This window comes from Myotis davidii, unplaced genomic scaffold (assembly GCF_000327345.1).
Source record: "Myotis davidii unplaced genomic scaffold, ASM32734v1 scaffold120, whole genome shotgun sequence".
Taxonomy (NCBI): domain Eukaryota; kingdom Metazoa; phylum Chordata; class Mammalia; order Chiroptera; family Vespertilionidae; genus Myotis; species Myotis davidii.
The window spans coordinates 2709190-2722108 of record NW_006294778.1 but is presented as its reverse complement, the minus strand read 5'-3'; the positions used below and the strand labels follow the sequence as shown (position 1 = coordinate 2722108).

The window sequence follows — 12919 nt, the reverse complement described above, 5'->3', positions numbered from 1 at the left end:
ATCTGGCCCGTTTTTTTTTTTTTTTATTAATTGCAAATTAATGCTATCCTGGGTGTCTATTTTGGTAGACATGCTTCTCCTCGGAGTACGGAATGCAACCCAAAGAAGCACATTGCTCTCATTCTTTCTGCTGACCGACTGTGTGAATATTTCTAGAAGCCACACCCTCTCGCACTGGCCAGATAAGTGATTCCCAATGCCAGATGTGCTTTTGCCAATCAACATCAGGCAGGGAAGGGACGAGGAACAGCTGCATGGCTCCCACCGAAACTGCAGCGACATGTGACGAGTTTAAACTAGTAGCATTTTTACAGGCTTCCTGGGCAACAGCCCTCTATCCTTGGAATTGGGGGGATGCACCCACATTTAGAGAGACACATGAGGGGGCTCCCAGAGGCATCTCGCTGCTCATAATCCATTGGCTGGTAACAGGCCATCAGTGTCAATGGTCCCCTTATCCAGATACCAATGACATGGACTCTCTTGAACTTGGAGCCCAGCTTGCAGCCATGTGTCTGTGCCTGCTGCCTTTATCACAAGTGCCCTTTTATAAATATGTTTTCAGCAAAATGCTGACTTGGGAAGAGCTGAGCATATCCAGCCGGAAGACAAATCAACACCAGCTGAAACACATTTTTAAAAACCTTGGAAGTGGGTGTGAGATGATGAAAAGAGAATTTGTCTGGAAGTCAAACATTTGAATTCTAATCCTGGCTGTCATCCCTTCACTCTAATCAAACAGCTTAAGAGCACCTACTGTGTGACAAGCACTGTGCCATACGCCAGGGAAACAAAGACACACTCATTTCATCTACACTAATTCCCTGTGTCTGATCCTGGGCACATCAGTTGGACTTTTTGGACCATAATCATTAAAACAAAGGGTTTGGAAATGACCCTCAAGGTTCTTTCAAGCTTTAGGAGTCTCAGGTCCTAGCAGCATTCCTTGAATAAGCAGAAGGAAGGATTCGTGTCAGAGAATGGGAGGGTTTAGTTTCTGTTCAGGAGGGGTGTGTGTGTGTGTGTGTGTGTGTGTGTGTGTGTGTGTGTGTGTGTTTCCTTAGTAAATGCCAGAAACAAAAAATCTTAAGGATTAAAATTCCTAGCTCAGCCGATGTGGCTCAGTGGTTGAGCATCAACCTATGAACCAGGAGATCACGGTTGGATTCCTGGTCAGGGATTACATGCCTGGGTTGCCAGCTCGATCCCTAGTAAGGGGCGGGGGTGTGCAGGAGGCAACCAGTCAATGATTCTCTCTCATCATTGATGTCTTTATCTCTCTCTCCCTTCATCTCTGAAATCAATAAAAATATGTTTAAAAAAAAGAATCCTAAAGAAAAAGATATGACCCAAACCTTAATTTCTATAATGTGCTATGTCTCCAATTTCCCCACCAAATGGACAGGGATCCTAGATTGAAGGACTTGGTCCTGGGAACTGGGAGGCCCAACACCATGGCACTATTGCTTATGCCAATGAGCTATTCTCCTGGGCTCCTGCCTATTGTTCCCAGCTCAGTTGCATTCAGAATTCTAACCATGCTTTTCCTCTGGGCAAGTCTATGACTCCCTAGGAAGCTATGTGCCTTATCACTTCTGGGACTACATCATGGAGCAAGAGGTCACATTGTACTACAGAACCCAACCCCCAAGTGAGAGGCTCACATTCCAGGCCTTGTAAGACTACATTTAGTTTGGAGAGCTCTGGGGGCAGGTGGGAGGAAGAATCTGCAGAGGAAGTTAACAGGGTGGATGACACAAACCCTTAGAATGTGTCCCTCAAACCAGAAGCCAATTCTCTAGCCATGGCCTGACCAACAGGTACCTTCAAAGCAACTGGCGTCCTGTCCAGTTTCCTCCCCAGGGGCCACCCATTTAAGTAGGCACCTTGGACATGAAGCGTTAAGTGCTAAGTGCTTAGACTATCTGTTGTCTAAAATCCTCATGTTTGTCATTGCCTCCCCCGGACTGGGAACAGGGCATGGCACACAGTAACTGCTCTGGAAACACTCAGTGAAAAAGTGAACAAATCCACAACAATCATCAGAGATAGACTGGCAACCCTACTGGACAAATGAGGAAACTGAGATTTAGGCAGGCAAGTCATTTATCCAGAATACGGCCATTAGTAACAGGCAGGGCTGCCATTCAAAACCCAGGCAAGCCACCTCCAAAGCCAGTGCTCTTACCTTGACTCACCACACAGTGCTCAGCAGTGTATAAAGCTAAACGCAAACTATCTCATTTACTCCTCCAAGCAAGCCTGTGGCATTGCTGTTACCCCATTTTCTAGTTAACAGGGTGAAGTGCATTGCCCAATGTCAAGGAACTAGTAAGCCACACAGGATGGAGTGTTCTAACTGTGCATCTAGCCTCCTGCTCAAATTCTCCAGCCACTCGGCCAGAACTGGAGATTTCACTTCCTGTTCCTAGAGAAAGCTGCTCTGACCAACTCTTTTCTCCTCACTCTAAGGACGACACAGAACTATGTGACCACAGGCAACCACTCGCAAAAGCAAGATGTCACCGGACGTGGCTTCCAGGAGCCTCTCGAAGGATGATGACTAACGATGGTCAGATGCCAAAGCAACTCCATTCTTCCAAGCAAGGAAAGAGTCCCCCGTGATGCACCCCCTCAACTTAGAGCAACATCAACAACAAAAGAGGGCGATGCAAGGTCATTCCCAGGCTTGGTCCTGGGACCAGGGAGGAGGGACTAACGTCACCAGCGGCTAATTAGAGGGATCCCCCGGTGCCAGGAGGACTAAGGCCATTTCATAATGAAACCCACGCAGTGAGCTCCGTTTATTTTGAAACCGTATTTGCTTATTTTGCCGATGTGATCAAAGGGACGTCCCGAGTGCTCTGCAGGAGGCACTTGAACCCTATTGGCCAGGAGCACTTTCTCCAGCTCCAGCAGCAGCCAGCAATAATACTCTCCGTAAAAGTAAACTCCATCACTTGACGGGATGCTCCTTCCCAACAGCGAACACCACCTCCCTTTCCATCAGCTTCCCAGTCCCAGGCAGGTCTCAAGGGTGGGAGGGAGGGGAGTGACACCAAGTGGCAGGGAAAGCGTCCCAGCTCTAAGGTAACTTGGGGCCCTGCAGGCAAACCAAGCATAGTGGCTCGAATGAGGGCTCGTGAGTCAGAAAGACATGAGTTCAAATCCCAAATCCACTACCTACTACTGTGTGACCTTGGGGAAGTTACTTAACTTCTATGTTTGAAGTGTCCCTAGCTAGGAAATGATGTAAACAAGAGGACCTATCTCCTAAGGTTCTTGTAAAGATCGAATTTAAATGGTATCAGGCAAAGATGATTTGAAATACGTAACATACATGTTATTGTACTAAGTATTTTTATGGCGATGATTGTAATGATTGTAGACCGTGAACTTGCTGAAGACAGAGACTGTATTTTAGTCACCTAATTATCCCGGCATGAAGAAGAATGTCTGGCATGTAGTTGAACATGGGTAAATGGCTTACGGAGCTTGAACTGAGGACTCAAGCCCAGTGACACTCCCCACCCGCCTGCCGGGGAAGGAAGTGGCCACCTTATTTCTAAGCCGTCGTTTGGAGCAGCTTAAATCCCCACCCGATGCCACCCCCAGGCCCTGCATATCAATCATCGAGGCAAGAGGTTTACCTTAATATTGCAGTTGTCATCGAGCAGTATATTTTCCAGCTTCAAGTCCCGGTGGACCACACCGTTCTGAAATGAGAAGACAGGCAGGGAATTGAATGGGAGCGGATGGGATGAGAGAAAGAGAGGGAGAGAGAGAGGAAGGCGGAGGCCGAGCAAAGGGAAGCATCTGACAGATGAAAGATGCCCCAGCCCGGTGGTCTTCGCCTCCATCCTTCAGGGCTGCTCTCGCTGTCATGCAGCTCCCGCCAGAGACCGCGACAGCAGAGCATTAGTCACTTGCTGTGTGGTTAAGGGAAAAATGACTGGAATCCGTTCTCCCCCAGAGCCTGTAAAACAGCAGGGGGATCCTTGGTCGGAATGTCATTCCACTGTGTGAAAGCAACACAGTCCCAGGCAGCGGCAAACCATGTCTGTCTGTGATGTGATTCCCAGGGAAGAAGCAGATTTCTCTGCTGGGGACTCAGAATGCAGGGCTCGCAGACCTTGCGTGTCTGTCTGTCTGTCTGCCTGCCTGCCTGCCTCCTCAATGCTGGAAAGAAGCCTGGTTCAATCTGTTCTGAGGATAACCAAGTTGCTACCATGGGTGTTTCCTCAGCAACTGGGAGGGAAGATTTTCAAAGTCCGCTTCTGCTCGGTGGGACTCAATGCAGGTAAAGGGTGAAGGTGGGGGAGGCTGGTGAGACTGGCGCCACTGGGTGGACCACAGCAGGTCGGCAGGTCGCTGCCACCCTGGATGACCTACCCATTCAGGTAAGCTCTGGGAAGGCTGGAGGCTGAGCTGCAGTGACAAGTGGCCAGCCCACCAACAGGTGAAAAGCGTCATCAGCCAATAGGCTGTTGGCCTGTATCTACAGCAGTAACAACTGGTGTGCTCGCTTCTCTTTTAAAACCCAAGGATCTTTTCATGGTGGGCATGGGAAGAGGATTGGAACGGAAAGAACCACCTATTCCGGGCTGGGCAGATAATTAGCAGGGAGAGAATTTTTAACATTATTCAGCATAAAGGACATTTACAAGCTAAGCTGCTCTTTTAAGCAAATGAACTGCCTAGAAATTCTGTCTTTCAGTCAAGATTTTCTTAGTTCAGAATCCCCTTTTTTCCAATTGGTTCTTTATTATTCTCCTTTCCTTTTGCCAGCTCCTAACATCTCCAAAAGTACTGACCAGAGAGAAGAAAAGGACATATATTTTTCTGAGACTTTTTCTAATCCAAACCTTTGTGTTTTGAATTCAAAAAAATGCACAAAGTCAGGCTCCTCGATGAAAGATATGAAATACAAGGTTCCTAATTCTGCTTTGCTTTTAATATTGGGAGTCGTTTGGTTTACACCGCTACATTCCTCATTTTCACAATGGAATGAGTCTAATAAAGTCCCTTAGTATGCAGAAACTTCAAGTAATAAAAGTACCATCTGCAATGCTTTTTGATGATGCCTGGTGATAAAATACACACTGTTGTATGATCTGAATAATCAGGACCTTGGGTTACGGGTTTTGGATCTGAATAATCATTTTCTAATCACTCCCAGAGCCACTACCGATGAACCAGAATACCTGGCAAACCAGGGGACCCTGTACTACAATCATTTGTGTGAAGAAACTGACTATTTGGTATGCCATGTTGGATTCAAGTCACTGCTGTCCTCAAAGTGAATGAGTGTTCAAGATATGATATTTCGGGAGGGGTGGGGGGTGTAAATAAGATGATTAATAACATTAATGGCTGGACTGTGGCTTGGAATTATCTGGGGACTTCATTTCCTTCTCCAGAGGCCAACAGTGGCTAACCCGTGGCTGTATGATGAACACATCCAATTGGGTGTATTGCGACAGGATGTACATGAGCATCTATGTGTCACCCCTTTGGAAGCAATCAATGCAACAAAAGGGGCCAAGAGCAGAGAAAGGTTCGGAACCTGTGGCGCAGGAATTCCACTTCTATAATTTCTCTCAAGCAAATTATTCAAATGAGAGGAAAAGGTTACCATCTAAAAACATTGATCACTATTTGTAATAACCAGAAACTGGCATCAGCCTACATGTCCAACAATCACAATAATTACAGAGACTTTTTTAGTAACATAGGGAAATGTTTAGATTAAAATACTGAGTGAAAAAACAAGACGCAAACTTCGTAAAAATTATGGAACAAAGAAGGCCATTGGTGGAAAAACTGGTAAGGTAAAATCCCAATAAAACCTGAAGTTTTGTTAATGGCAACATATAAATGTTGGTACATTCATACTACAGTAATGTATTATGGTAAGATGTTACCATAGGGTCAGCTGAGTCAGGGGTATATGGCAACTCTCTGTACTATTGGGAAACGCTGCTGCAAATCTAAAATTATTCTAAATAAAAAATTCAAATAAAAAAACAAATGTTAAAAGTAGGAGGAAGAAGATTAGAAAGAAACAAAAATGTCAACAATGAGTTATTGCTAGATTCTGGAATTCTGGATGGCGGTAATTTTCTTCTTTTCACTTTGTAAATTCTCCATAAGTACTACAATGAACAGACATTACCCTTATAATGTGAAAACAAACAACCAAGCACGTGATGCCATAGACACCATCTGTGGCCAAAGCTCTGGCCGGCCGGTACCTTGTGACAATAGTGAACGGCGGAGACAATCTGCCGGAAGAAGTGTCTGGTCTCCCTCTCGCTGAGACGTCTCCGCTCGCTGATAAAATCATATAGCTCCCCTTTGCTGGCGTATTCCATGATGATCACAATCTTATCTTTGTTCTCAAACACTGTGGGGGGAGAGCAATATACAAACACCCTGTTAATCCAACAATCTCACTTAAACAGAGATGTCACTGAGCGAGGGGCGGGGCAAACAGATACCGGGAAGGGCACAAGTTGTGCTGTTCAACATCACGAGGAGTTGGGTGAGTTTTCCAGCCACGTGGACGATATCATCACTATTGTTACTAGACAAACTATTTCATATGGACTAGCTACCAGGACCTCCTAAGCTCCTCTGACCCAAAGTTGGTGACGATCTTGTCATCTCTTTGCTTAAAACCTTCCAGACTTTCCATCTCACTCAAAATAAAACCCAAAGTTTCAAATGTGGCTCACCAGGTCCTATATGATCCTGTGGACCCTTAGCCTTATCACACAACAATTCTCTGTATTTGTTTATTTTGTCTCCTCCGTTAGACTGTAAATGAGGGTGGTTCCAGTTCATTCACTAATGTATCCCAGCACCCCGTGTGCTAGTAGGGCAGTGATGGCGAACCTTTTGAGCTCGGCATGTCAGCATTTTTAAAACCCTAACTTAACTCTGGTGCCGTGTCAGATATAGAAATTTTTTGATATTTGCAACCATTGTAAAACAAAGATGTATATTTTTGATATTTATTTTATATATTTAAATGCCATTTAACAAAGAAAAATCAACCAAAAAAATGAGTTCACGTGTCACCTCTGACACGCGTGTCATAGGTTCACCATCACTGGCCTAGGGGCTCAATTAATATTTATTAAGTGAGTGAATTCAAACCTTCATAAGTGCATTCTGGACAATTATCTATAATAATAAAAGCTTAATATGCTAATTAGACCAGACATCCTTCCGGACGACCTTCTGGACGATGCCAGGGCTACGAGGAAAGCCCATGCCAGCAGCTGGGGGAAGGAAGGCCTACTCTTGCAAGAATTTCATGCACTGGGCCTCTGGTAGTAAATAATTACATATCACTGAGTGCTTCTCTCTCCCAACCCTGATATTCTCAAACAGCGATATGTTCAAAACTCTGTTCGTCTGAGGTCCCAGAGTTCCAGGCAGATGCCTGGGCGCCAGGCTCAGGGAGGCCTCAAAGGACGGGCTCTGATCCTCAGCACTGCCTCACCCAAAGGGACTCCACTGCTATTTCATATGTTGGATTTCACATAAAATGCCATTTGAGCAAAGACAACATAATAATTGTTTATGAAATCCTTCACTCCCCGGAGATATTTTATAAAAAATAAAATACAAACACTCCTTTGTAGGCTACCAAAGACCCTCCCTGAAGGACCCCTGACTACCTTCCTCCATCTCACCAGCTCCTACCAATCCCAGTAAGGCACTACATGCCCAACGCCCACCAATGCAGGACTCCTTGCTGTTTCTGTTTCCTTCTCTCCCTCTCTCTCTCCCTCCTCTCTCTCTCTCTCTCTCTCTCTCTCTCTCTCTGTCTCTCTCTCCCCCTCACACACACACACACACACAACTGTTTCCTACCTCCATGCTCTTCTAACTAATTAGTTGAGAATGAACTCAAATATGGCTTCCACTTTGCCTTCCTTCTGCTTTTTACTGCACTTGCATCACAGGACTTTCAAACTACATGAATTTATTTGCTAGTTTATATATCCAGTTCCTCTGCCTGCCTGAACTTTGAGACAAAAACTATAGTTTTGAAATCAGATACTGGCAAGTAGGATTCCTGGATCTGCCTCTTACTTGCTGTGTGACTCTGGGGAAGTTGCTTGCCCTCTCTGTGCCTCAGTTTAGTCAACTATAAAAAGTGCATAATAAGGGATGTACTTCTTAGAACTGCTGGGAGAGTTTATTAATAAGTGGTATGCTAAATGCTTAGAACAAGGCCTGTCCTTACGGCACGCACTCAATGTTAGCTATTACAATTCGTATCAATATTATTGGACCCCCAGGGCCTACTACACACACACACACACACACACACACACACACACACATACGAGCGCGCGCACACACTGAGGACTGAGTTAAACTGGAATGTGCCCAGGCCTGGGTCCCCTGTTATCCCACACCTTGTCACTGCCGCTAGGAACTCAGACCCCCTCCAGTTCCTTTTTGGCTCCTTCAAGTCCAGCCAAACCTCTCTGATAAAACTAAGGGGGAAGGAGGAGGGCAGAGAGGAGGAGGAGAATGAGAACAGCCAGATAAAATTGGCTGCTCCTGCGTCTGCTGGCCTCGGTGTACCCTGCGGCTCCGGCTCCTGCCAGGGATTTCAGCCTGGTTTGCACTTTTCATTAACAATAAACTTTGGAAACGGGAAAAGCTGCCTCAGGATGCATGGCTCAGGCTCCAACAATGAGAGTGATATTCCCAAATGCGGGCAGAGCGTTTCCTCATTTTACAAGGGGTGGGAGGAGGAAGGAGAAGGAAAGTACTTTGACAGGGAAAGAAACAAGGAGCCTCACACCCCAAAAAGTCTCATGCCAAAGGCTAAATAAAGGTCAAAGCCAGCGGTCCCTTCAGTGTCTATCAGAAGGCGTGGGTCAGTGCCCCCTGCAAACCAAAGGGTGGCTTCAGCCACTGGCTTCTTCCCTTCCCAACTGGCTGACATGGTATCAAGGAGACATAAACACAGTTCAGTTCAACACTCTTCAATACGCCAAATATTTTACTAAGCAGATTGCATCAGTAAGTCCTGCTGATCCTACCTCTAAAGTATATCCCAATCCTGTCCACCTGTTCCACATCGCCGGCCACCCCTTGCTCCAAATCCCCATCCTCTCTGATTTCCCATCGTTCGCTCTTTCCCGGCTGCTGGCTGCATTTGGAGGGGTGTGGGGAACAGTTCCAAATGCATGTTCCATGGAGCACTAGCCCTGCAAGCTATTCTGAGGCAAATGGGGTTCCATGGTCAAACTGAGGTAACATAGTTTGGAAAATGTTAAGACTGGATGGCCCCTTGGAGAATCTGGTTTCTTTAACTCAAGAGCTTTGCAGGTTGATTTGGTCATTTCAATATTCCTGTTATAATCCCCAGGAACTAACCAGGAGCCAGTGTGGAAAACACTGGATGAACGAGATGATACCCAACTGATAAAATCGGCCCCTCACTATTGCAGGTGGACCTGGGGGGGTCAACCAGGTGAGAGAAATGTCCAAGTGGCCAGGCCTGGCTCTGGAACCCCACCCTCAGCCCTCCCACAGGAAACAGCTAGAGTCTCATGGTCATGGTCCTCACTGGAACTCTAGATTAGCTAAAGGCAAACAACAGTTCTAGACTCAAAGCATCAATGCTTTTTCAAGAAGGCAATGCGGTGTCCATATGTGAAGCTTCTTGAGCCCTTCCTAACTAAGGCAGCACTTACTGAAGGTTTGCCATGTGCAGACACTGGACTAATAGCATTCTGCATGAATTATGCCCTACGGCTTTGGTCCTATGAGTATCCCCCATTCAACAGATGATAAAGCCTGGGTGTAGAGAGGTTAGTAACTGCCATGGCCACAGAGCTCGGACAAGGCCAAGCAGGCCTGAGCCTGTGTTCTGACTACACACTCCATGTTCTGCACTATTATTCACTGTACTGTTACTCACATGCACTAAACCCTATGACCCTCGGTTTCCTCATCGGTCAAGCAAGGTTAACGATCCCAGTGACGTGGGATTCAGTGAGCTGCCAGGTTCAGCATCCTCCTGCAGTGCCTCGGCCAGTGCTCAGTAAATGGAAGCTCTTCTCGTAATTACTTCATCTGCCTCTTAGGCAGCTTCTGGCAAAACAAAACCCTAAGACTTGCCTCTCTCTCTCCCCGCCAACGTAGCTCTTTAAAACATGCTGTGGCTGCTGCAGAACCAGAGGATTTTCAAACAAAAAGAATAGTTGCTTGAAAGAATAGTTGATCCTTATAGATCAACTATTATTTTTCCAGAACAGCCCGGGATTTATAATGTATGAGAGCGAGGCCTTGGGAATCTGTTCTAAAGAATGACCGGCTTCCGCACCCGCGGCCCAAGGCTCCTTGCCCACAGTCAGGCCACTATCAGTGAGGTGACAGGACCGCTCTTGGCCATTCTTATGGCAAAAAGGGCTGCTTCCCTTGGGCACTTTTACAGCTGGTTATTTATAAGCCCAGAAATCTTGTCTGTGTTTATGTTATTAGTCACTAAGCAAAAGCTTATTTTCCACCAGTTGGGAAGGGTTTCCTTTCTGAAAAATGAAAGCCTGTGTCTCTTGGCCAGACAGTTTTACCCAGAAGCCCAGTGGCTCCAGAGTGGTAAGGAAAACTATGGCCCCTGACATGCCAGGCCCACCAGGAAAATCAAAGCCCTGAATAGAAACCTAGTTCGGCTGGAGTCAGCCGACAGCGCTGGGCCCACGTCCATGTGCTGAAGATCTGTGTTTTAGCACAACAACAAATTTTTATGAAGCACCCACTATGTGGATGGCATTGAGGATACTAAAGGAAGTCTTTACAAGGTTAAGAAGGGGAGGGAAGGCTGGCCCTGGAGAAGGAAAAGTGAAAGAGGGCAGAAATAGGAGCAGAACTACCAGGGTGCCAGGGATTAAGACAAGAGGCGTGGCTGTGGTTGAGCATTGACCTATGAACTAGGAGATTAATGTTCGATTCCGGGTCAGGATATAGGTCTGGATTGCAGGCTCGATGGGGTGCTGGGGGAGGGGTGGGCAGGAGAGCAGGGGGGCCTGCAGAAGGCAGCTGATCAATGATTCTCTCTTATCATTGATGCTTCTCTCTATCTCCCTCCGCTCCCTCCCTCTCTGAAATCAATAAAGGTAATTTTTTTAAAAAGAGAGAGAAGAGAAAGAAGCAGCAGGCCTTGAATGTAACACAGAGGCCTTGAAGGCCCCAGGGAGCTCTGGGGAGGAGGAGTCAGACACAAGTGACCAGACATCGCCAAGAATGATAAAAACGTGGAACAAAGGACAGTGTAGCATCCAGGATCCTGGACCTATGAAATAGTCCAGGGCTCTCTTCTCTCCAGAGCCTCCCCAGACAGCTATCGCTCCTTCCCCGGAAGGCTTATTCAGAATAACAATAGTTCACATTTATTGAACCATTACCTCATGCCCTGGATTCTCACATTTAATACTAACATGCCTATGAGATAGGTATTAATATTATTCCTACTTCATAAATAGGAAATCAGCATTCAGATCAAGAAACAGTGTGGCCAGCACCCTGCAAACACCCCCCAGGGCCTCTTTCTGTCACTACCCAACTCCCCAAGTGTGTGTGCTTGTGTGTATACACATATCTCCACCAATATCATGAATATCATCAATATAAGCCAATAGCACAGATTAGTTTGGCATTTCAAGTTTTCTAAAAATGAAATCATGCAGTACATATTCTTTTATGTCTGGCTTCATTAGCTCAACATTATATTTGTAAGAATAATCCATGCTGTTCCATGTAGTCAAAGACTGTTCACACCCATGCTTGTAGAGTTCTCCATGTTGTGAATGCATCATGGTTTAGTTATCCATTCTACAGTTGATATAGACATTTGCATTGGAAAAGTGGGGGTCAATATGAGCAGTGCTACTGTGAGCATTCTTATGCATGACTTTTAATGCTCATCTGTATGCATTTCTGTTGGGCAGAGCCTTACTGGATCTGATCCCAAATCTGTGTGACTCAAAAGCTTATGTTCTTGCCACAACTCCACACCACCTTACATAATACTCAGTAATGTAGCAGGACAGAATATTAATATTCAGATATCAGTTGCATTTTTATACACGAAGAGCCAATTATTGGACTCTCCTTACATAATACTCAGTAAAGATTCTCTTTCATAAAAGAGAACCAACATCACTGTCTCTTCTAAAAATGCTCTTTTATCAGCCTACCTGAAACATGTTTCTGAGCATTTTGTTATGTGTTTAAAAGAACGCAATCATAGCATAAGACACAGTCTTTGTCCTCCGGAGTTGCTATCTGGTTGAATAAAACTAGTACTTCACAAATAAATCAAGGTCTCACCTATACCATATAGGCTTTAAGTACCCAGATGATCAGAAAGATGGGTGAGGTAACTTGAATGGGCCTGAAAAGATTCCTAGAGAAAGCAGGCGTGGAACTGGCCCATGACAAAGGACTTGGGCTTTGTTTGCAGGAGAGCGTGTTAACCATTGTTTCAGCTTATCCTAAAATATCCAAACTCTCTTCGTTTTCTTCTACTGTCCCACAGAAGGGCCTTCTTCCCAGACACCAACTTGAATTGTTTTTCTTGTTTTCTGTTTATTTTCCATTTCAAAGGAGAATGGGGATTGGTCGCTATGGCAACAGCGACTTCTCCAAATTAATTCTGAATTTCATCAGATGTTCAGTTTGACAGCCCAGTTCTGCCTCCTGATTTGTCTGGCTTTCACAACCACGCTAATTACCCAACTCCTAACCATTCCCTCCTGCTGCCCTCGGGGTTAATAACACAACTGTATAACTTGAGAATATGCGTATTATCAAAACAATGCTCTGGCCTGGGAGAGACGCTGATGCGTGAGGAGATCTTGGGATTTTAACCATCCACCAGCCATTT

General features: G+C 45.6%; 1 protein-coding gene across 1 annotated transcript in view; it reads right to left on the bottom strand.

Moving 5' to 3' along the window:
* The window catches only part of NUAK1 (NUAK family, SNF1-like kinase, 1), a gene marked incomplete at its 5' end in the record, with an annotated part of 75068 nt that overhangs the window by 19295 nt on the left and 42854 nt on the right, over positions 1–12919 (bottom strand). Inside the window, 2 exons of the mRNA XM_006769389.2 lie at positions 3651–3716; positions 6255–6406. Of these exons, the coding sequence (XP_006769452.1) occupies positions 3651–3716; positions 6255–6406 (218 nt within the window). The remainder of the gene's footprint in view (positions 1–3650; positions 3717–6254; positions 6407–12919) is intronic.